Source organism: Boleophthalmus pectinirostris, unplaced genomic scaffold (assembly GCF_026225935.1).
Source record: "Boleophthalmus pectinirostris isolate CB_2022bp ecotype Guang Dong unplaced genomic scaffold, ASM2622593v1 HiC_scaffold_18, whole genome shotgun sequence".
In the NCBI taxonomy this organism is placed as follows: domain Eukaryota; kingdom Metazoa; phylum Chordata; class Actinopteri; order Gobiiformes; family Gobiidae; genus Boleophthalmus; species Boleophthalmus pectinirostris.
In genome coordinates, this window is record NW_026571133.1 from 17,864,962 (window position 1) to 17,889,787 (window position 24,826).

A 24,826-nucleotide genomic window follows, 5' to 3' on the forward strand; every position below is an offset into this window, starting at 1 on the left:
TTGGTCCGGCCCCGGGGCCATGGGATTCATCAATTGCCCAGTTCTGCAGTGGAGCTGATCGAGTGGCTGCACTGATACAGTGTGGTTGGTACTTCTGTGTGTGTGTGTGTGTGTGTGTGTGTGATAGTTGAGGTCAGCTTTTGCCAGCGTTGTTACCATGGTGTTTCCCAACAGGAAGAGCCTGCTTCGTGAAAGGACTCGTGCAGTTTTGGAAAATACAGCAGGCAATGACTGTTGGCAAGCATCCTGGAAATGGGCTATACAAGCAGGACAGTAACCTTGCCAGCATCTGACTTGAACAAACTGTGTTGTAAGTGAGCCTAAGAGTCACCTTGTCCATTATCTGTGCACAGTGTGAATGCAGTATCACTGCAGATCCAGGGCCTGTTGTCATGCACAAATATTGACAGTTGAGCTACAAATGTCCTAATTTCTTTAAGAGGAAATGAGAAAATTTGAACTTGTATCCAATGAATTTTAGGTCCTTCTATTGTACCATTTCAAAGTATAGAATATTTTCATAGAGTGTTTATCACATCCAGACATCAAACTAATAATATGTTAGGACACTTAACCCATGTTATGGGGTTTGATAAAAACAGGTTCAAGCAAATTAGTTATTGGAACGCAGTGGTTATGACACAACATACAAACCAGCATAAAATTCTGAGGAAAATTATGCTGCTGCAATGTGGGTAAAGCAAGCAGCGTTAGCAAATAAATTAAAATATATTAGGACTGTAACATTTAAAGCATTAACTTGATTTAGCAATTTGAATGGACATAATTAGTGTAACAATTAGCCCACGAGGAAACATAATTTCCTAACTTATTATGTAAAATACCTGCCAATTAGAGTAGTTTGGACCTCTACACACAAGATATTCATATTTGGATCTACCAGCTTGGTGCAATATTCAAGTACAGTTAAATTCAGATACTTCTTTTTAATGAGCATACTGAAATAACTAGGATTTAAGTGAGGTGAGCAAAGTTATGGTTGATAATAGGCATGCTTTCGATTGCCTTTTTGTGTTGCAGTTGTTGACATATATTCGTTTAGCAGTTAACACTTGCAGAGCCAGCTTGTGATAGGGCATACGGAGGCCAAATGCTAATTTTCACTAGCAGTGTTTCTATATTAGCAAACGTAGTTGCCCCAAAGCAAAAACAGCAGTTATTGATAGGCAATAGAAGTTTAACCTTTCAAACACTTGGATTACTAATTCTTAATACCTATCTAAAATAAAAATGACTCAAATTATTAAATAACCAATTTCTTGCTTTTATTATAGAAAAAAGTACAAAACACACACACACACACAAAAAAACACATGCAAACTATTTTACGGTCAACATTTGTTGTCTCTGGGGACAAGTTTCAGGTTTGAGGGTCATCCTGTCATCGGACGGATTTGACTGTTAATTGAGTGCCGCTTTGGATTACACACATGGGTGAGTTTGCCATGATGTCGACACAAGTTCAGGTTGAACAATCAGGTCTACAGTGTGTGATGTCACTGTTATTGTGGATACATTTGAAAGCTTTTTGAGTAATGTTAATTAATACAAGATATACATTTGGGGTAGAAACTAAACATTACAAAAACAAAAACAAGAAACTATAGTGAGTCATCATCAGGTTAGGGTAGTGATTAGTACTAGCATTATTAATATTACTTTGTGCTCTAATGTTATGAGTAAATCAGAAGTGAGGTGAATAATATATTTTATGAGCTAATTTAGTTGCAGGTTAGGTATCTAACATAAAGAAAGAAATACTGAAAACGAATATTGCAAATTGCAGTGGATAAGATTATAATGCCATTCATACAAAGGCAGTTAAAGTATCTATTATTTGACTTTTTATATGTGTTGAATAGGTTTAAACATTCAGTGTATATCAATGCTGTACCAAAGCACCATGGAACATGTTTCTGATGAAGAGGGTTCTCAAACTTAAACCACGACTCCAGCGACACATTTCTGGACTAGTTTACGATAAAATATTATTCTATGGGTATATCATAGTCCAATTCAAAAAGGAATATAATATGACAAGTTTGATCACAACTGTAAAATGCATCTCTAGTGAATGTTTTGCACTGTTATACATCTGGTTCACACATTGCCAACTTCTCATTAGTTTCCAAAGACACATTTATGTTGGGTTTCACCTGTGCAGGAAAGATCACACGCTTGCAAAGAGTCAGTATAGGCTTATGTGGTTGAGCCTGGCGTAGATCACTAGAGGGTGTGGTCATGTTATTGGCATTCTACAGAAAAATAATTATGAATAAATAAAACTAATTTAAATAAAAGAGATCATTTGTTTGGTATACAGTACTAATACTTACGTAATACAAAGAGCGGAAAACAAACAGCGGGATGCATAACATTGGAGTGATGATGAGGAGTACAGCAATTGCTCTATATGAAGAGCCATTACCTTCATATTGTAAAAACATATTTTTCTGATCTAGGTTATAAAGGAGTGTAATCTAGGGGAGAGAAATGGTTTTAGACATAGAAAAATACTTTTATAAAAGAAAGAATATCAGGACTGCACAGACAGTTATAATGAGAAAGATGTGGCGCAGGTGTGAGAGGCATACCCCACAGATGAATGGAGTGATGAACATCCAGCAGTATTTTAACACTGGGACAGGTGGATATCCTACCATGTCCTCAATGTTGTGAAAGAAGCGGTCTGCACCTGTATGTGAAAAACAATCACCTTTGTCAATTATGCTGTGTCTGCTGACTAGCTGATTTTTTCTTATAATATACATACAACATACCATACACCCAGCCAATCACTATGCACTCAAATATGGCAATGAACAGGAGAGTGAGTCCACTGGCTCCATATGTGTCAATAAGATGAAACAGGAAAATCCCCCTCTTAAACACAAAGACAAAAATATTGTTTAAAAAGACATTTGCATTATATATGACAAATTAAGAAGGCAATTTTTTGAGTCACAAGCCCTTCTGCAGATGCCACAGAAAGACCCAAAGGGCAAATGTGGTGTAAAATAAAACCAAAATGGAGGCCTAACTGTTGAACAGACTCCTTTTATTTTCTAGCTTTGCTCAATCTTTTGACACTAAGAAGTGTTTGGATGTGTGTGTCTTTTTCAATAAAAGTGTAATTCATAATTTAGGAGACTTCTTTCTAATTTTCCCATGTATTATGACCTGAATGACCTATTTTAAACATTGTGTGGGCAGTTTTAAACACAGGTTTAAATACTGTTACTTACCCCACAGACTAGTGGTAGAGCAAGCAGAAAACAGACCACAGCAATAACCAGCACAAGGATCTCTCTAGCTCCATGTCTCCTGAGGTAACGTGGGAAAAGGTCTATAATGGCAGTAGCCAAGCTCTCAACACAAACAAACTAGAAAAACACAAAATTACATTTCTATAATGTGAAGCTAGACACAAGTAAGAGCTATATAAATGAATGTGTACCTGACTGTCCAAGCCCAGGAAAATGATCATTAAAAAGAATAACACAGCCCAGAAGGAAGAGCCAGGAAGCATTGAGAGTGCCTTTGGGTACGCAATGAAAGCCAAACCAGGACCTGTAAACAATTTAGAAATCTATTTTTACAAATTTAAATATGTCATATATTAACTTAATGTACGCTACAACTATGTGGGAGTACATAGCAAACTGTAAAATATAGAGAAGCAAATATTTTTTGGTTTTAAACAGATAAGTGCCATCTTGTGGACAAAGAGAGTAATTCAAATCTGTGGCAGACTCACCACTAGCAGTTACTTCCTCCATTGACACTTGAAGCTCATAAGCCATGAATCCCAACACAGAAAAAACAACAAAACCAGCAAAAATGCTAGTGGCACTATTTAGACAACATAGTGCCAAACAGTCTCTGTAAAAGCAAAGGAGAGGTTAAAAAAAGTTCAAAAGTGCAAATAAATGTGTTAAATGTGGAAACCTGTAGCAGTTGTTGTTATAATTGTTGTAACTCCCAAGAGCAGTCAGTACTCCCTGGCATACAGCATAGGAGAAGAAAACTTGCGTGCCTGCATCATTCCAAACCTTCAGGGACCATTACAAGGTTAAACTGTATTATTAAGGGCCATTTTATGAGCTGGAATGCAGGCAAGAACAACAAAAGGCATTTCTAATAGATAACCCATGTGATACACAGCACTGCGTATTAAACAGTCTGTCCCACACGTGCTCTGCTACATTCAACAACACACGATTGCTTGTTTACATGAAGCTTTGTCTGTACAAGTCTGGACAACATCTGGTTAACATTAGAGGCACCACTGAACATTTCTCACAAAAGGGTGAGAGGAGCACACAGTGATATACTATGTAGGCCCCAGTCCTGTGATAGGGCTGACTTCTTTCGCTGCCTTGGATACAACAAGAGCTATGTCTGGTTAAAAGGTCTCTGACATCTGACAAAGAGGAAATTGTTGCATCCAACTATGTAACCTTTCTAAAAATGACTTCAACTTGTGTCAGAGCTTAAACATGCATGCTTTTTGTTTAAAGCACGATGGTAAGTTACTCAATAAAAGAGAGCCCAGCCCATATGTATTGTATATAGCTTTGAGGGTTGTTTGCCAGTAAGGCATACATCTGGTTTTAGAGACATCTGGAGTTACATAACCACCCTAGCCATGCCTATATATCGAACTTGTCTAATGAATTATTATTAGATGACTAACCAAAAGAAACACATTAATATTCTGTCAAAAAGGTAAATGAATAATAAGAATATATTTTTGCCATCTTCATTGACAGACACCTAGACAAGAATGTAGTGGAAAACAATTCCATATGCAAGGTCATAAGGTTCATTTGATGCCCTATAACCCTTGAGGTACTTAAATGGACACATGCAAGAAAGCAAATTTTACTTTTTTTTTACTGTATTTGAAAAAGCTTTTTGGTATATTTGATCCAATTTAGTGTCCATTTCGTACTATTCCCCTTTCTCCTTATGTGTCTGAAAGGATTGTACAATACAGAGACATATACTTACAGCTGGATCACTGAGTCTGCTGAAGTCTGGAAGCAAGTAATATTTGATTCCTTCTCCAGCTCCAGGAAGAGTAACTCCACGGATGAAGAGGATGATCAGCATCAAATAGGGGAATGTAGCAGTGAAGTATACAACCTACAACAAGGGACACATGATTAATTCTCCATTCATAATTCCCATATCAAAGTGAATTATGAAATGAATAATAATGAATGTGACTCTCTGATAAGTTGAGATAGATAATAGAGAAGATAAATCAAGACAGTGCTTGATAAATAAGTGAACACAGTAGAAGTAGAAAAAAAAAGTGCATTCAGTCAAAACCAAGAAGATATTTATAATAAGAAAAGAAAGTGCAGGCATTTATCAAATCTTGAATTACATGTTATACTGAATATTAGGAATGTATGCCATTGGAGACTGTTGGAAAACAATGACACTTTAAAAAAGATACTTGCCTTGCCTGTGGATTTCACTCCCTTAAAAATACAAAAGTAGCAGATGATCCATGCAGCGAGAAGGCACAAAGCCAGATCCCACAGAACCTTTCCATCACTATCACGGTCATTCATTCTCAAAACACGGTTACTAGGAAAACAATAACAATAAGGAAAAAGGAATAAGAATAATAAGGATAAGCCTACTTTATATGAACGGTGTTACTGAGACACAGTTCACAATAGCACACAAGCCAAGTGTTATTTATAATGCATCTGCCCACTGTATACAAACCCCTTGTCTTGTGTGCGTAAACTACATTTTCCTAGTTTCCTAGTAAGACTAAAAACCTGCCTAGCACATGTATATGTTGCAACACCAACATACTTCAGAAAGATTTGTAGTCATATGCAAAAGTCCATATTGTTCCCATATAAGAAACAGGATAGATGCATTAAAAGACTATAACTTGAACGTCATGACAAACCAAAAAAAAAATGTCTCCATTAGCAGTTATTTGTTATTTAAATGGCCTCAAATGCATTTGACAATTCTTGGATGAAATTTTCTTTTGATTTAAAGCACTAACTCCCAAAAAGTGAAGATGACTAGATGAAACTGTTTACACATACAATATGTGAAGAAAAAAAAAACACAATGTGTGATTCTCACTTGAAGAATTCACTTTCTGATGATATCTGATATGATGGCCCAAGACTTCTGCAAACATAAAAGAAAATATAAACAATTGTATCATTTAGTGAGTTGTGCTTTAATTTTTTTTAAATAATTGATTTCTGCAAATGTGTGCCTTTTACCTCTTAACAATATTTCATCAGCCACATTTCCAAGCTAAAAGCACTTTTGACTAGTTTTAAATAAATGAAAAATCTTACTAACGTTAAATTGAAATCCTCAAAATAATCATCCGAAGTGCTATTGAGGAGGAAAGACCAGTTGCCAGATATATTAAACAAATGTGGGTTGAATATATTTTCTTCAGGCACTCCTTTGAGGCACTCCTCTGAAAGAGGTGAATAAATAATAAAAGTTTAGAGGCATGTCTTTGATTAGCTTTTGTATAAAAAAGAGCAAGTCAATACAAGTCCACAAAAACGAACATTGAAAATCTGCCTTACTTGTATTCCACCAGTTGTCACATGTGGACCATGGCAATGGGTTTTGGAAGGAGTTAGTCAAGTAGAAAATACCCCAGGCCAAAACCACAATGTAGTAAATGTTCAAGTAGCTCACAATTACTTGAGATGCAATGCCAACCCCTGTGTAACAAAGACATCTTTTAATAACAATAGTTCAAACTAGCAGTTGCCATTTTCTGAAGTAACGACAAAAATAACAGTATAAGACGTGTGCATGTCAAGATATCTGAAAAGCATGAAATTGAGTGTTGAATGAAAAGAGTGAAAGCCTTGTTTTCACCCTCCGCCATGGGGCAAATCTTCCTCCAGGCCGTGACCCCTCCTTCACTCGTGTACTGTCCCAGAGCAGTCTCCAGAAAGAAGATAGGGATGCCACAGAAAAACAGGAAGACAAAGTATGGGATGAAAAACACTCCTGGATGGGAAAAGGAATGACACACAGAGTTAAAATAATTAGAACCTCATGATACGACAGGAACAGTATGTCTTGTAGGAGACAATTTATGTCTATTTTTTGTTTAAATGCATTGACACAGAAATGTACACTGTAGTGTAATGGTACATTATGGATCAGTTTAAATTCTATAAGCTAAGATTCTCTGCAGCGTGTCTTTGTTTCCTTTTACCTCCTCCATTCTTGAAGCAGAGATAAGGAAAACGCCAGACATTCCCCAAGCCGATGATTTCTCCTGCCATGGCAAGAATAAACTCTGTATTGTTGGCCCATTTGCCCCTTGGTTTTATTTCTCTTTCTGGAATCGCTTCACTCGCAGGGACTCCATCGACTGTATCTGCGCCCATAGTCCCTATCTTACATAAAAGAAAGAAAACGTGCAATGCATGTAAATAACAGTGTTAAAAACGATATGTTTGTGCATGAATCACGAAGATGAACTTTAAAAAATGCAAGTCTTAAATTAACTTACTTTACTGCAGAAAATAACTTGGGAGCCCGATATTCTTATCCGTGCACAAATTCCTTGTATCTGCAATCAGTTTAGTTGAAGAGCTTGCGTCTTTTTCACACAAGCAGGGGTGTGTTCTGGATGGAGACACCCATAGACTTTATGAAAAAAGTGGACAAAGTGTGACGTCATCCATACCGTTCGGGTCCATGTGGGGTTACTCCTCGGGTCCAGTCAAATGAAGCACACCTAAAAAAAAAAAAAAAAAAAAAAACTACGACGAAACACATTCCCAACACATTTTTGCTACATTCATATTATATTTGGAGCAATGGCAATATTCTCTTTAAGAACAAATCTATCTTCTATAAAAACTGGCATTTAGTGAGGCAACTTCAAAGAAATGGAACTCTCCACAATTACACAGAATCATTTGAAAGATATGGGGTCTACGATTGCGATTTCTGTAATTGCTTTTTAATTTTTTAATTTTTTTAACACTCCACCAGTAATACCGGTACCGATATTGGTAATGTTTGTTTCGCTGTTAGCAGTTGCAACTCCAGAATAAGAGAGCTGTTTCAGGATGCTTGCCTGACCAGCCAGTCCCTTCTACATGTTTTGTCAAAAGAAAGTGGTTCTGGCTTGGCCAAGTAACCAGGATTCCATATCTGTCAAGCCATCTGCTCTCTGTTACTGTTACATCTGTTACTGGGCACAAAGTATCTATGTCAATGTCAGACATAAAATGGAAACAGGTATGGACTTTACCTCGAAAATATGTTTTATCAATCAAAACAACAGAAGTATCTTATTTTATGGTCAGCTATGTCCATTTTATATATAGCCTGTGAAGACACCATTATTCATGAAACGTTCCCAAATAAGAGCAGCACATAACGCTGCAACCTTAGAAATTAGGTTTAAGGGGGTCATGGCATGCTATGATTAATTAATCTAAACAAAGAGACGCTTTTCAAATACTCTTTCGCCCTGATTTTAATATATGATCACAGGTACAGGGTTTAAAAAAGGCCCGTGTCGCTAATGTTTCTCTCATGGTTTTTCTTTGTGCCTGAGAGACAAACGTCAGGGTGTGCAGTTATTGGCTAACGTCATCTTGGTCAAACCCGGAAATGAAAGTAAACACAAATCGACGGTTGCTAATAATCTGTAACAGCTAACTACCTGAAATGTAATTTAAAGGGAGTTTAAATGTAACAGATGGAAAGGACACACGTTGCTAAGAAAACACGGCGAGATAGACAGACCTAACTCCCGGTAAGGCACTTGGGTTAGCTGTGCATAATGCATTTCATAAAGTATTTCGATGCAAGCAAGGCGTAGCATAGGGTTCATTCTAACACAGAGCTCGGGATTGTATCGTCAAATCTCAGAGAATTTTCATTTAGACTAATGTTACAGCAATGGGGATTTTGAGATGCGTGATACTAATGCTTAATACTTAGCGTTCAATCAAAAGTATTATGTGATGTATTTAGTGATACAGCAGCTTATCGGGTTGTTCTATGATTTTTGCTTGTTGAATTATTTAGTTTACACTGGTTTTACTAACAAATCTCAGTGGACATGTTCGACCTCGAGTTCTATTCTAACCATACTGCTTAAGTTGATTGCATAAATTCTCTTGGTATAGTGTATTGACTGTTCTTTGCTTATTTTGTCTATATGTGCTAACGTTTAATTTATTAATTGACATTTTAGCAATGTTTTCAATGAAATCATCCGAGGAGGAATCCTCAGAGATGGAGGATATGGATACCTCCGAGACCAACTGGTGCTGGTTCTACCTGGCTGAATGTGGAGTGTGGCATATGTTTGAGGTAATCATGTGTACAAATCACACACATACACGAGCACATGCAAATACAATATTTTGAATTCTTGCAACTACACAACAGTATTTTTTTGCTTGAGATAATTAGGTTAAATAATAAAAAAGATAAATTCTATAATTTCTTCATTCATTTTACTCTCAGATTGATCCTAGCGCTGCATGTTCTGTAACAAGTGCTCAAATTGAGCAGTGTTACAATAGAAACCAACGTGGCGTAATGGAGTTCTATACTGCCAAGTATACCTACAGGTTGGATTTTTCAGGTGAGCAGTTAAGTTGGGAATCTCTGTTATCTCTGTTATTTTGTTGTGAACACTAAGACCTATTATGATCAGCAGTTATGAGACAAATAAATGTAACTACTGGGAAGCAAAGGCCAATCAAACGCTCTCTCCAATCTGCAACTGGATTTAGGTACATTTTATTATTTAAAATCAATTAAATTCATTACACAATTATAAAAAAAAAGCTTTTGTTTGATAAGATAAGAACACTTTTATCTGTTTATCATAGGTTTATATGTGATAATCTTGCTCTGCCTGTTCCATGTCACTGGGAACGAATCAACACAGATGAGCCCTATCAGGTAATTTTCAGGTGTAAAGTGTTGCTCTAACCATTCATTGTTTGTTTATTATTTACTGATTTGCCCAACTTGGCAATGTGCACAACCTGATGTGTATGTTTTTGGAGTAAATTATTGACTTCATTTTGATCTGGTCTTGCCGTTTCCAATCAAGCTTATCCAACTTGGTCGAGACACATATGAATTCAAAGAAGTAGCTCGACTTTATGAACGAACTATGGACCATCCCATTAAATCTGTACAAAGAGTCCAAAATCTCGATTTATGGGAGTTTTTCTGCAGGTACTAAATAATTACATAAATCACACACACTCAAATGTTAGGCTCTTCAATTATCAAATGGTCTGTTAAATTACTGAAATATATATTGTCAAGTTTCTTACAATTTTGTACATTTCTTTACCAGGAAGAAAACACAACTGCGTAAAGTGAAACGTACCCTGGATATTGAAGAACGAATGCTGTTTCATGGCACGGGACACAGTAATGTACAAGCAATATGTACTTTTAACTTTGACTGGCGACTGACTGGAAGTCATGGAGATGTCTATGGCAAAGGTATGTCTCACCTTGTAGATGCATGATACAATTTGCTGTTTAATCTGGCTTGTACTCAGCCATGCTTTGTCTTTTAGGAAGCTACTTTGCAAGAGATGCGAAATACTCCAGTAAATTTTGCCACACTACAAACAAACACAATACCACCTTACAGAGACATGGACTCACTCCGCCAATATTTGCTAGTGAGCCTCCTTATAAGACGATGTTCCTGGCAAGGGTGCTAGTCGGAGAATTCACCGTTGGACGTCCCCTCTACTGCAGACCTCCCTCTAAGGATGCAAGCTTTATCAACTTTTATGACAGCTGTGTCGATGACTTGGCCAATCCAAAGATATTTGTTATATTTGACAGCAATCAAATATATCCAGAATATATTATTGAGTTCTACTGACACCTGAACAAGATTTTGCATATGTTCTTTTTTGGGACAATTTTGACCATTCAGATGTGTGTCTAAAAGAGGGGTCACCAACCTTTTTGCCCCAGAGCAGCTGTGGCTACAATAGTTTTAGCTTACCACCACAAGTGTGGAGTGAATGAATAATGGAATGTAAAGCACTTTGAGTGTCTTGAGAGGTGCTATACAAATCTAAAGCATTCCTCCACAGATGGCTGAGATAGGGTGAGGAGCTCAGTCACACAGGAGGAGCTTGGGGTAGAACCACTGCTTCTCCACATCGTGAGGAATCAGCTGAGGAGGCTCAGGCATTTGTTTCTCCTGAACACCTCCTTGAGGAGGTGCTCCGGCTATGTCCCAGGAGGAAGACACAGAGAAAGCCCAAGACACACCGGAGGAACTATGTCGCTCAGCTGGCCTGGGAATGCCTAGGGATCCTCCCGGAAGGGCTGGAGGAGGTGTGTGTGGAAACGGATGTCTGGGCATCCTGTTGCCTCCATAATGTGGCCTTGGATAAAGAGGTAGAAAATTGATGGATGGATTATTTTCAGGTCTGAGGGCTACTTCAAGAGCACCAAGTTGGTTGACACCAGATATGAAGTTGACATTTTCAAATCAAACTTTTGATAAAATAGCTTTTACAAATAAATCAGCACTAGAATGGTTAATTTCAAAAACATTAGACATGATGTCCCATTTATATTAGAATTTGGTCTTCTGGTTCTCAAGCAGGATTTTCCAATCAGAACACTTAATGAGGCTCACATGAGTCTCTCATTTTGATTACAATTTGCGAAAGCACGCTCTGATCTGAGTCATCACTACCCAAACTAGAGCTGGACCATACGGTCAAAAAATGAAATAAAATCCCTTATCATATGCTTTTATTTAAGATATTGTAAACCACCTTAAATTACTTTTGTATAGATATAATTGTTATTGCACAATAACTTTGTTTTACAAGTAAGAAAGTCAGGAGTATATTTGTTTCATAATCTTGATTTCACGATTTTGCAATTTTGCAAAATCATTAAAACACAAATTCATTGAATTAAATCAGTTCATTTAAATTAAATGGGGCTACAGTTACATTATACAATTTTAAGCAAATTATTTACCTATAAGTATTTACTGTATTTATTTATTTGAGTGACATTTGTATTTTCTTTGTCAGTGTATATATCTGGTAGATGAAAGTACTTCAGGGCATAATTATATTTCAAACTCACATTCCAGGTTGTTGTGTCCCTAGGCAAGGCACTTCACCCACATTGCCTAGTATGAAAGTGATGTGTGCACGAGTGATGGTGGTGGTCGTGGACCGATGGCTCAGATTGGGAGCTGGGCTTCCGTCAGTCTGCCCCAGGGCAGCTGTGGCTACAGTAGTAGCTTACCTTCACCGGGTGTGGAGTGAATAAATAATACTCTGTAAAGCGTCTTTGTGAAAAGCATAGGACATATATTTAAAACATTTATGTCAGTTTGGCACCTTAAGCAGCTTGTAACTTTGTGGTCTCTTAGGCTATTTTGAAAAATAGAAATATATTCTGGAGCTGCCACGCTTTTCTGTCGCAATTTCTTGTTCACAACATATTCTACACTCAAATAGCCTAGTTTTTAGCCTAGCATGAAATATTGAGAGAGCAGTACTATTTTGTAGGGCAACTCCTTATGGGAACCTGAGAAAGCCACAAAGGACACAAGGTTGGTGACCTCTGGTATAAAAGAACCATGTATGCCTTAAGGGAACATTCAACAACTTGAAGGACGTCAAGACTAGTATAGTGTGCAATCACTGTGCCAGATCATTGTTTATTTATTATCATACATGATACAAAGCTGTCTTTGTGCTCCTGCAGTACTCATGTCGTGTTAGCTTTGTTAGTCTCAAGATTTTAATGTGAGCATTTTTAGATTGGCCTTAAAAGTGGCACTATGAGCTTTCAGCAATTCTAAACTGTGCAGCATGTACCTGCTTCACTCATTAGTGCTGTTGTTTGTGTCGTAGTTATTGTTTTTATTGAGTATGGAATAATTTTGTAATTATTTCAAATTACTTTTAACTACCCTTTCTGTGAAAGGATTTGTGTATACTGTGTATATGTTTTTTTTGTTTGTTTTAATTATTTTAATACAGATATGCACATTCAACTCAAATATGACTCAAATATATGACAGGAACAGAACACCAATGGGAGGGAATCCACTTAAAAGGTGTACTGCACAACTTGGTGCTGGTGTGGTGTTGTGAGATATTATTGCTTTGCCTAGAATTTTCCACAGTATGGCTTTATACTTACCTATGGGGACATGCAGGTGATTCCACCAAGTACAAGTGAGGTCTGTGGAGAGGCAAGCCCACTCCTCATAAGAATTTTAGTTTTTCAAGGTATTGTTGAGCCATAAACATACCTGTGATTAAATGGTGATTCTTGATTTGAGACAAAGCAGGTTCTCATAAAAGCATTCTACATTTATGAGAATTATATATCTCTGTAGAGTAAGGTCTAAGATTTACAGAAACGCAAACGAACATGTTCTAAATAAAAAACGTTTTTTCCTAAAATATAGCATATTTCATAGTATAATTATTGTCAGCTCCATCAGACACACAAAACTTGTAGTTTGTGTTCTTTCTATTTCATTGTTATAAAATACATTTTTGTAAATAAGTAACACTCATTAGGTTGTAGATCCTATTGCCCTATTAAACCCCATAAACTGAATTGAAATAATCAATTTGATTTGAAAAAAAATCTACATATTGTTACGTTTTAGAGATAACTTGTTCTGTCCAAACTCAAGAATCACCAAAATGCAAGATATTTTAATGCTTTCATTTAATGAAATGTCTGGATTTGGACTACAATTACGATTATTGATTGTAATGACAAATAAAATTACTTTAAATGAACAGTTATTGTTCAGAGGTTCAAAGCTTGTTTAAATTACAGTGGTCCAAATTTTTTATTTTTTAAAAGATTTTTTTTAGATTAGAACCCTGCATTTGGTTCCATATCTGGTCAAAATATTTGGGTCCTAATTAGGGCCTATAATTTAACATAGCAAACCAAATAAATAAGGCGTATTTGAATTATTTATTTTATTCTGCAAACACAAACTGAAACTTGCATAAAAATTACTTAGAAAGTCCATAAAAGTTGTTTTAAAAGACCATCACAAAAGATGTGTCTGTGCTCCGTGACAACTTGCAGTAGATACTGTTTTTGATCTTCATTATTTGTTAGGCTACAGTTAAAATGCTGAATAAGCTTTTCCTCCCTTTCAGCAACATCACTACGACTTTCCTGGAATGCACAATTTGAGCAAAGTGCACATCATCAGCCCAGTCTGCTGGGGGAATTGTTAAAAATATTTGTGGCGTATCAGGTCGGCAGTAGCTCAAATGGTAAGAGCGTTTGTCCTTTGATCTGAACTTAAGCTGTTCGAATCCCGGTCTCGACATAGACTTCACCGGTTGAGGTCAGATCCACTGATCCACAGGCTGGCCTCACAGACGAATACTCATTCATTGTGTCCTTGGGCCTTGTTGACGATGGAAAACGTTATAGCCAACTTGTTGGCTATTGATTTATTTAGATTAACACTTTTTTTTTTTTCTGGTGTTGGTTAAGCACAGCCGGCCAGGGATGTGGTATGGGATGATTTGAATAAGAAGATATGTTAAACAAATTACCTGAACACAGAGTGTAGGTATTACATTACCTATATTAAAGGTTTAGGCCTATATATAGCAAACAAGTAAAACACACTGGCATACAGGGACACCTCAGACACAAACCATGGAGCTGGTAGACTGAGGACACAAATCTGAAGTAAAATTTAAACAATCATTCTATCTGTCATAAAGGACGACCCTAACAACCTCCTACTAAGCTAAGACATTGAACTCTATTATAAAATTTAAATGGAGTTTTAAATACTTTTTCATTTGACTCATATCGTTCAAGGATTTATTTTACAGGTACTCTTTTTCAAAGTACAGCACTTGACTTAAATGTCTTTCTGTAAGGACACTTTTCTCACCTCTGTAGCCATGATACAAAGTGACGTAAAAACAGAAACACAAAAGAGAATCCCGCGCAGAAAGGTAAATATATATGTAATTGGTTCCGTTTCCTCAAAAACAAAAGATAAAACATTAGCTTTATCACCGATACCGTAAATACAGTACAATTGCCACTAGAGGTCACTGTTTGCACAGTAAATGAAGCCCTAAGAATCTGGCTAATTTTGCCTATTCAACTTCCAGGCACAGTATTGATCTAAATAAGAATGGATAATGATTCCAAGTAATTCACATTTCTATCACAGTAAGTTTCAAGCACTTTTGAGGGAAATTAGGAAAATCTGAGATTTATTTAAAAAGGTCCAGTTTCCTGTACAAAAACCAACACATGTCCAGGCTACAATTATCTATAACTTAAAAGATGACAATGGTCACAATGTGGAGAGAAATTAATTCTCTCAAGACTGGTCAGACAAAACGCAATGTTGGTATGTTACATAAAACAATAGATATCAACAAAATAAATTAATTTATCACATAAAACTGAACATCTTTGACACATAGGTGAAAAACATTTCTTGCTTGACATCAGAGGCATGGAGACTCTTCACAAGTTTTGGCACAGTTGAGAAAGCCAAGGACATTGGTATACAACCAGGTTCAACATACAACTACATTCATTTCTAACTTTACAATGCCTTGTACAGTGTTGGTGAGATGAGAATGGTGAAGCTTATTGGCAACCTTTTTACTGTGTTCATGAAATCTCTAACCAAAACAACTTAATGCAAATGCGCATGACCTGTGATAGTGTGTCATTCGTTCGGCTTCACTGGCCTCAGCTTATTTTGTAAGGGTGAGGCTGTTTCTACATAGCCAGACATTGATCCCCTTAAATGCCATTAGTCTGCCTGGTCCTCAGTCCCTGTTTGTCCATGATGTTCCAGAGCTTGCGCAGGTTGGATTGAGTGATTACATCGTCTGGTTTGAGGTGGAGGGCGCGCAGGTAGTTTGTCTCAGCTTCTACAAGCTTTCCGTTCAGGTGAAGCATGGCACCAAGGTTCATCAGAGCTGCTGGATACTGAGAAAATAGATCAACATAAAGCAAGATATTTATTAACAAGTATTTCCTTCTGAATAAATAAAATGCAGTAGACAATGCTGCAGTCATAAGTGTATTTGACTGTACTTGGACTGTACTTTGTCTGAGGTTTATGTGCGACTACAATGGGATAGGGATTACAGTAAATAGATACATCAAATTTGATGTTTAAATGGATTTGTTTGGAAGAAAAAAAAAATCTGTCTCTGATTCCGTCTCAACAGTAGGTTTTATAAAGAATTTGTCCTGGTTAAATAAGCTCAACCTCAGTAAGCCCAACCCATTTAGAGGTTTGGCTTGGATAGATGGTTTGACAGTCTAACATAGGAACATAGGCAGACGTTCCATTACCTATATGAAAGGTTTATACTTTTATATAGCCATCATGTGGAATACTGTGGAAATGATGGACACCTCAGATACACCATGGACGTGGTACTACTTGGCAGACTGTGGGCAGTGGCACAGATTTGAGGTAAAACTGACAATTCAAAAGAAGCTTTTTTCATTCATAGATTTTGACTATTTAAGTAATCGTTCTATCTGTCCCAAAGGATGATCCTGACAACCCCTTACGTAGCCAAGACATTGAAAACTATTATGTACAAAATTCAAGTGGAGTTTTAGACCATTTTCTTGTGCTTCACATAATTCAAGGATTGATTTCACAGGTATGTTTTTTTACAGTACAGCATTTAAATGTATTTCTGTATTTCTGTTTTCTCATCTCTGTCTACAGCCATGTTACAAACTGACATAAAAACTGGAAGACAACGAAGAATCCAGCGCAGTTATACTGTAGAGAAAAGGTAGATACATACCTGATAAGTTCTGTTTCCTCAGTAATGAAAGTGAAACTAAAACCTGTTTTATAGTTGCTCTTGCTTCTCTGCTGTTCCTGTGTTCTGGGAAATCATGGATGACTCTTGCCCATACCAAGTAGGGCCTAAATATGAACTGGTTATATATCGGACTGTAGCCTATAGAAGTAATTTACATTACACTTGTTTTTTATTTTTTATTTTTCCTTAGTTAATCCCTTTGAATGCATCCACTGCTGAGTATTTAACTGTAGCAAATTATGTAAAGAGAGATGGTCTGCTGGACAAACCCATTGTATCAGTTTTTAGGATCCAAAACCAGGATTTGTGGGAATTTTACTGCAGGTATAATATAAAATACTCTTTGTTAAAATGCAACACTTATTTCATGAAGATTTTATTTGTGGTACAGAAAGAAAAGGCAGTTGATGAGGATTCATAGGGTCAAGGACATTCAGGAGAGGCGACTCTTTCATGGGACCAAGAAGTGCAATGTTGACTCCATTTGCAAGTACAACTTTGACATAAGTCTGGCAGGACACCATGGGCATGTATATGGAAAAGGTAGTAACTAGTAAAATAATGCTAATGCCATGATGTACGCTAAACATAATTTAGCTTTTTTCTTTTTTCTTTTTCAGGAATATACTTTGCAATACATGCTGCATATGCTGACAAGTACAGTCCCAGCAGCAAAGACAATTTGCCTTTGCATGGGAGAAAAGTAGTGGGTGTAGAAGATGCACCAACCAAGGTGATATTTTTGGCACGGGTGCTAGTTGGAAAGTCCACTCAGGGACAGCGCGAGTTGACCAAACCTGATCAAGTTGCTCTGAAGCACTCTCATGACAGCTGTGTGGATGATGTAACCTCTCCCAAAATATATGTGATTTTTGACTCTAATCAAATATATCCAGAGTATTTAATTCAATATAGATGACACATGCTGGTGCTGATGAAGAACTATTCATGGTAAAATACATATTTTTGTACTGTTTTAATTGTTACAGAACAATATATTCTAAGGGATAGATTTTTTAGAAGATATAAAAGTTATATGTGAGATCATTGTATTATGATGACAGAAAGAAATTAAGTAAGCTATTAACACCCAACATCTCCCTTACATCATCTGTGCCTCATCCCGCAAAATTGGACATGGGCTGACTGTATTTTCTTATAGTGAGCTTCACAACAAATTTTCTCTTTTTTTTTAAACATGAAACTGCTTCTTCTATAAGCTAAAGTGAAATCAGAAAGGAGAGTTTGTCCTTTGGCAAGGCTTGGTTGGCCCACAACTTTGAGTCTGAATGAGGGCAAAATTCAGGTTATTGTGTTTAGCAATACTGACCCCCTCATTGGCCTGGGTCCACTCAAACAGCAACAGTTTGTCTCAAACCTTGACATCAAATCTGGCTTTTATCATCATTAGTGTTTTTTATCTGAAGTTAAAGCTTTTTTTGTTTGTTTTTTTAACCTTTAAACTTTTAAACCATTTGAGCAAATCATACAAATCATCATATATCATCTTGTTGGGGACTACTGAATTTACTTTTTCTGGCATTAGCCTCCATGCACTTTTCAGTTTGTTTTAGAGATGATTTTAAGATTTCATTGTTTGTTTTTAAAGCCCTTTAATTTATTTTATAGTTATTTTTGTATGGCATTACAGATTTTATATATTTATTGTTATTTTGTGGGTTTCATTTTATTTGACTTGACTTTTAATGTATTTGTAGTTTTTTATGATATCTTTACATGTGCAGCACTTTGGAAACTGATTCGTTTATAACATTTACTATATAAATAAATAAAGTGGGTTTGGATTTCTATTTTTTTCTATTGATTTGAACACCTTTTCCACCAAAATCACAACCACAAGGCTCATTAAGAATAAATCATCATTAAAATTCTTATCAGTAAATGCCATATTTGATTTGGACATGTCTAGCTTTTAACTGGGACACAGTTAGGACATGTTTTACTTAAGAAAATCTAACATCATTGAGATGTTTTGAATAAGATTTTAAAAATGTAATTTAATTATAATGTTATAATGTAATAATGAGGAAATCTTACCAACAAGCACCAAACTAGCGAACTGTAACACCAGGCTATTTTGGGCTAATTCTGACAATAAATTACCCCCACACTTAGGTTCACACAACCTTTCATCTGAAAAGATGACACCTTTTGAATTTACAACACATACATACATATATTATCATCAGTCCCTGCAAGTCCAGTTACTTACATCTGGTCTGAGGCCGGCGGCATGCTCATACTGTCGCTCTGCTGCTTCGTTCAGGTTGGCCTGTCTAAAAAGTATAGAAAAATCAACTGTGAGAACTTCTTGTTGGTCATGACTCATGCTCAAATAGTATGGTATGAAATGTTGTCAATAATAACTAATGTCATAATACATGTTGGAAAGAGCATGCATTTCAAGCTTTTCAAAGACAGATTACTTAAATGTACAAAATATAACCAAGTATGGTGTATAAGTGAATTATAATCGGCAAAAAGCTAAAAAAAATATATTTATGTGTGTGTGGTGTGTGTGTGTGTTGTTCTCTTCCCAAAATAAAGCATCTGCCTCTTAGTGTGCAGTAATATGCAGACAGGAATATTCTAAAAGTTCCACAGCTGAAGCCTGACCATTTTTATGATCAGTCCTATCCCAAAGCTACAAAAAGAGTTAAAAGCTTTAATTTCCAGATCTTCAATGAAAATACATTTTTATGAGAGACTAAACAAATTCAAACATGCTGTAAAAACACAGGTAATGCTCTTTCCCTGTTTCAAACACAACATAAGAGGTATCATCTTAAGAGTGTCCTTTCTTCATATTTAGATTGGTCAAGTAATGAGTAATGGCCACTTAAACATAGTAGGAACATTTTACTACAGAGATACACAGAGAGAGGGACCACTTTTACGCCTTAATATGCTTTCAATGATTTCAAGATGTGATTTTTTTTATGTGGTCAAAAAGCTCTCCTCAGACAATTGTAAGAGGTCCAGGCCATTTGACCTTTAAAGTCTTAACCTTTCTGAATTCAACCAGAGATAGTTAATAAAGCAGTCTAATCCTACACAGATTTATGTATTCTAAAAATAACCACTCAGTCTTCAATACATATGGATCATTTGTCATTTTTAAATATGGCCTTTGCCAAAATCTGAACACAGTGGACTTATATTGATAGACGTTAAAGAGCAGTGATGACTTTCCCAGATATAAAGCTCAAAAATGGATTAAGGCACTTGGCTTTTATTATTGTCTTGGTTTGCTGGGAGCAGAGGACATATGCAATCCTTTTTGACACTTTTTATGAGTCATGTGCTTGGCAAATGTATGTAGAAAATTCTCAGATGACTGGTTTCCAAGTTACTATAAGTGACCTACTGCAGTGATTTTTAAAATATATGGAAAATCTGGTAAGTTTTTTTTTTTTTTTTTTTTTGGGGGGGGGTGTTACGTATTTATATAGAATGTTAGAGAAACCTGAGCATGTGGGCAGCGCTGAAGACCACATCAAACTCAGAGTTGTCCAGTTGTGCAGCTCTTTCTGCCATCTCTGCTGCTTCAGTGAAACGAGACTGCTCCAACAAGAACTGACCTAAGAGAAGCCATAGAAACATAAATATGCAACTATAATGTAGGCTTGTCAAAAGTATCAAATATATAATACTAACAGATGCTAAAACTAGTATCGAAATAGATACTAGATACTCATTTGAGCAAGTATAGCAAGTATCGATACTAAAAACAACATTAACAGGACAGAAATAAAACTGCATTAACACTGGTTTCCTACAGTGAAGCAAGCCAATAATAAATAATATAACTGTATAGAAAAAAGCATTGTATTGATTGTTTGCTATGTGTTTTCTTTTCATTTGATTAGACTGCTATTTAGAATATATTTATTGTGAAATTATTATTATTAATGTTGATGTTGTGATTCTATCCTCATTCAGAGAGAATTTGGTAACTTAATTAATTTGACTAGTTATTCATCTTCGGCACAATGGCATTTTACCTAAAGAATATATATAAAAATATGTAAACAAAATTGAAAAGAATACCTTCACTATATTTGGCATATAGAGGCCTAGGAAGAATATGAACAAAGAATGAAGAACAGAATGTAATTACAACATGCACAAAAACTGTATCACTGGGAACTCAGGAACAATTGTTTTGTTCTGAAGCAAATAGTGAAAACAGGAGTGACAGGAATTTCATGATTTCAATGGGAGTGTGGCCACCTGGTGCAGCACCCACAAATACCTTTATATTAACCACCGGGCAAAGCACAGATGTGGCTCACAGCTTAGCATGGACTACAGAATTGCTTTTTTTTCTTTGTTGCTCTTACAGAAACAGGTTTAAGTCCGAAAGAGAATCATATTGAGACATCCCTAAAATCTAAGAAAGAGACTAGAAACAATGACGGGAAACTAGACTAAACTTCTTTGCACATACATATTATCAGCAGAGTCACAGATATGGTACAGCAATAAGCAAAAAATTGACTTCACTTGTTTTACTCTTGGAGTATATCCAGAACAACCATGATAAAGCTCGCAAGGAGCCCAGATAAACAGCACCTGCCCCAAAGCCACATAGATAGCATGCTTCATATAAATAGTGGACAGGACACAGATGGAGAGAGGGAAGAAGCTTATTCCAAAGACAGCAATTCAGTGATACCAAAAGGAGCATGTACAGTTTGATAAGGAGCCATGAGCGGGTCCACAATTACACTTAAGCCAGGAGTGGATGGATTAATGTACTACAAATATCCTGTAGATAGTAGCATTATGTCTGTGTATTCAGGCTGATATGAAATGCAGAGTTAGCAGTCACATTAGGACAATGCTATCCTGTTTTTATTCATGAGTACAGTGTTTACTTTCACCTCTGCATTGCTCATGTTGGCAATTTCCAAAACTTCTTCAAAGCCTGTTATGCAAGCTGTGTGCAAAAAATCTTTACGTTTTATATAACAAGTTGCCACATACTTTTATGACTTCTGGCCTCAGACTGACACTTTAATTCCCATTTAAACACTGTTACATTATTATTGCCCTAAGACCAATTATTGCATAGCTCCATCTCTACTGTAAAGCTGATGACGGCTGTATGGCACAGCTTTGAATCCTTAAGCGGTCCAATGGGAAAATAATATGATTTTGCAACTATTGACCGGTCTTAGACAACCCAAATCCAATCTAATGTTTTAAACAGGATTTTCCGAGGAAATCCAATGATCTCATCTTACCGTAGTGCATATAGCAGTTTCCTTTAGTTGGATCAAGTTGAATAGCTCTCAGGTAGTACTTCTCTGCTTCTGCCTTCTGTCCCTGAAAGAAATAAACAAATAAGGAAAATATTAAACACAAAAGACTTCTACATTTCCACTGACCTCTAATAGATGTGAGATGTTAAAAGCATTTGTCTTTAAATGTAATTTTCCCTTAACCATACAACTAAAATATGTTATTAACACGTTAATAACATGGCTAAGTTATTTCCTGGGGTGAAGAATTCCTGTTGGGTTTTTCACATTTTCTGTCTTCACTAAAGCTCTTTAGACTCAGGTTAATTTCAGATCACACAGTTTGGCAGAGTCTCTCGTTTTGCAGTCACGAGTGTACAACTTTTGTTAAGGTCAACAGGGGAGCAAGACTTTAGTTTGACCCTGCCTGTATTATCAGTTAAGTCCAGTTGCATGGCCAAAATATAGCAGAGTGGGTGATTCAATAAGGAAGCAATGTAATTTCGTTATAGGCTTGTCCACTGGCCCATTGTCCATGGTCCATCCAATCTCCTGTTCTCTAAGCCCTGGGAGAAGAGGGGGCCCACAAGTGCGAGAAGTACAGTACGGAGCCCGAGGCAGTGCAGCAGATGTCCACTCACAGTGTGGAACTCAAATCCAAACTTCAAACTTTGTTAAATGCACAGGGGATCTGCAAAGGCACTTCAAGCTTTACTCAGCACCCACAGCTAAGTAGGCTAACTCTACAGTGAACTCAAGACACATCTTGAAATATAGCCAGTTTTTTTTTTTTTTTGTGACAAATATAAAGATTGCAATTTGATTTGCAATGTATGTTTTCACTTGTCATTTATGCTTCTTGTAAGTTGTAATGAATGACCCTAAAGAAATTAATTATGAAATAAACAATTCAACATTTTTTCTGCTATATAGAAATGCAAACGAATCAAGAGAGTGAGCCCACTGAACTCATTTTTCCAATAAATCCTTTGAAATGAATGTACTATGAATCCCCACCATGAATTCTCATTGAATCAGTCCGTACCAGGTTAAACAATTTTCATACAATACTCTGCCTTCTCTCTTAATTTGTGGTCAGGGCACTTACTGTGATGGATAGGAGTTTTCCATAAGTGAGGTGGGCTGGGATATGGTCTGGTTTAGCTCGAAGGGACTCTCTGTACCAGTGACCTGCTTCCTCGAGTCTGTTCAGTCTCATATATGCTTCTCCTGCAATATGATACGGCACTGTTATACCTACCATTGATATTACTGCAATTAAATCAGAATGTCCAATGTGCAATTACCATACATGGGATAGTACAAATTAAGTGTATGCGTATTACTTATGAACCCCATTGTACATTTATCAGTTTTTATCATTTGAACAAAAGCACCCAACTTATCAAAAATGGTTAAAGGTGAGTCAGCTTAAAAATTCACCTACCCATCATATTGAAAAGGCTGTGTGGTGCAAACTGTCTGGGCATTTTCTGCACTGCCTCTTTGTAAACAGAGAGAGCCTCCTGAGAACAAAGCATTTTTCATCAAAAATGTGCACAACTTAAGATGAAGAAAATCACATTGAATGCTTTTTGAAAAGGGACATATTGATTTATGACCTCTTGCTGTCCCTGTTCGTGCAGCAGTTTGCCCAGGTTATACAGGCAGCTGGTGACAGAGCTCTTGTGAGCATGAGGGTCCTTCAAGTTTTCATCAGGGATTTCAGCACAAGTAAGAAAGGTGAGTTTGGCTTCCTCCTGGCTTCCCTGGTTCATCAGAATGATCCCTGTGTTCAAGTAGGCAGCTGTGAATGACATATTTGATGCAGGTTATGATAGGCTTGGCAAAAATGGTCATGTATTCTACCCAAAAAGAAGCAGACTAGTTACAATATTTTCTTTACTTACATGCTAGTGTAGGCCGACTTGCTATGGCCAGTTTGTAGTAATGTAGTGCTTCAGTGAAACGCTCATTTTCCTGCAGTAGCAAACCCCTAATAAACATATATATATATACATATATATTGTAAGGATGCTGATAACTTACAAGTAAATAAAAAAAATAATATATTAATATATTAAAAAGTTAAGTTTGTTAAAGATGGATTCTGCCCTAGTAAGACATGAGAAATGCTTTGTCCTTTTGCATCAAGCATTGAACTGTTGTTCTGAATTTAATTAAATACTACAGTGCATTTCTTTCCCATTTACTCCAATCAATTAAAAACTGTCTATTCCCAGTGCCTTCTTTGCTGTTTAATTTTATTTTAACAAACCTACGGAATGTATAGGAGTCAGAGCTGCTCTTTCAGACATAATGAGGATGACTATTTAGCACTCACAGATTGTACAGCATGTCCGCCATATTGCCTCTGTAGTGTAGAGCATTTCTGTATGCTCTCTCCGCCTCCACAATCTTGCCCTGGTTTTTCAGTACATTTCCCAAGTTTCCCCAGGCTATAAAAGACAAGAGACAGAGTCAATAAAATATTAAGCATGGACTTGCAAAGTTGCAGTTGTATTTTTTCCACAATAGCAAACAGCAAAGGGCACACAGATAAACACCAAATCTCAGATTTAGCTAGTCAGATGCGTGTGTCATGCATCCAAGTACATCCAAATGTTAAGTTAAATAAAAAAGTTG

At 36.5% G+C, this 24,826-nt stretch overlaps 3 protein-coding genes and 1 pseudogene across 6 annotated transcripts in view; 2 read left to right on the forward strand and 2 right to left on the reverse strand.

Annotated features, from left to right (window-relative positions):
* Positions 1–1,354: 1,354 nt before the first annotated feature.
* On the reverse strand, positions 1,355–7,621 carry LOC110161861 (sodium- and chloride-dependent betaine transporter-like). The gene is made up of 16 exons (XM_020926697.2): positions 7,559–7,621; positions 7,259–7,442; positions 6,913–7,047; positions 6,612–6,752; positions 6,373–6,496; positions 6,145–6,192; positions 5,493–5,622; positions 5,035–5,169; positions 3,970–4,073; positions 3,779–3,903; positions 3,479–3,591; positions 3,267–3,404; positions 2,802–2,904; positions 2,616–2,716; positions 2,358–2,501; positions 1,355–2,276 (listed from the first exon to the last, which is right to left on the reverse strand). The coding sequence occupies exons 2-16, from the start codon at positions 7,431–7,433 to the stop codon at positions 2,109–2,111; spliced, it is 1,884 nt and encodes a 627-aa protein (XP_020782356.2). The 5' UTR covers positions 7,434–7,442; positions 7,559–7,621; the 3' UTR covers positions 1,355–2,108.
* A 1,052-nt stretch (positions 7,622–8,673) lies between these two features.
* On the forward strand, positions 8,674–13,853 carry LOC110161865 (protein mono-ADP-ribosyltransferase PARP11-like). 2 transcript variants are annotated; one of them, XM_055154125.1, is made up of 8 exons: positions 8,674–8,818; positions 9,263–9,381; positions 9,538–9,658; positions 9,731–9,809; positions 9,909–9,981; positions 10,136–10,263; positions 10,388–10,539; positions 10,617–13,853. In XM_055154125.1, the coding sequence occupies exons 2-8, from the start codon at positions 9,265–9,267 to the stop codon at positions 10,931–10,933; spliced, it is 987 nt and encodes a 328-aa protein (XP_055010100.1). In that variant the 5' UTR covers positions 8,674–8,818; positions 9,263–9,264; the 3' UTR covers positions 10,934–13,853. The 2 variants fall into 2 exon arrangements, with proteins under 2 accessions (XP_055010100.1, XP_020782361.1); XM_020926702.2 differs by having other exon boundaries at positions 9,734–9,809.
* Positions 13,854–15,288: 1,435 nt separating this feature from the next.
* Positions 15,289–24,826, reverse strand: part of LOC110161806 (protein O-mannosyl-transferase TMTC2-like) — a 33,750-nt gene continuing 24,212 nt past the window's right edge. For all 3 annotated transcript variants that reach the window (XM_020926639.2, XM_055154124.1, XM_055154123.1), the window contains 9 exons: positions 24,525–24,639; positions 24,091–24,176; positions 23,803–23,987; positions 23,628–23,706; positions 23,289–23,410; positions 22,184–22,265; positions 20,401–20,515; positions 19,147–19,210; positions 15,289–16,050 (listed from right to left, as the gene is read on the reverse strand). In XM_020926639.2, the coding sequence (XP_020782298.2) occupies positions 15,862–16,050; positions 19,147–19,210; positions 20,401–20,515; positions 22,184–22,265; positions 23,289–23,410; positions 23,628–23,706; positions 23,803–23,987; positions 24,091–24,176; positions 24,525–24,639 (1,037 nt within the window). In that variant the 3' untranslated portion in view covers positions 15,289–15,861. The remainder of the gene's footprint in view (positions 16,051–19,146; positions 19,211–20,400; positions 20,516–22,183; positions 22,266–23,288; positions 23,411–23,627; positions 23,707–23,802; positions 23,988–24,090; positions 24,177–24,524; positions 24,640–24,826) is intronic.
* On the forward strand, positions 16,321–18,724 carry LOC110161807 (protein mono-ADP-ribosyltransferase PARP11-like; annotated as a pseudogene).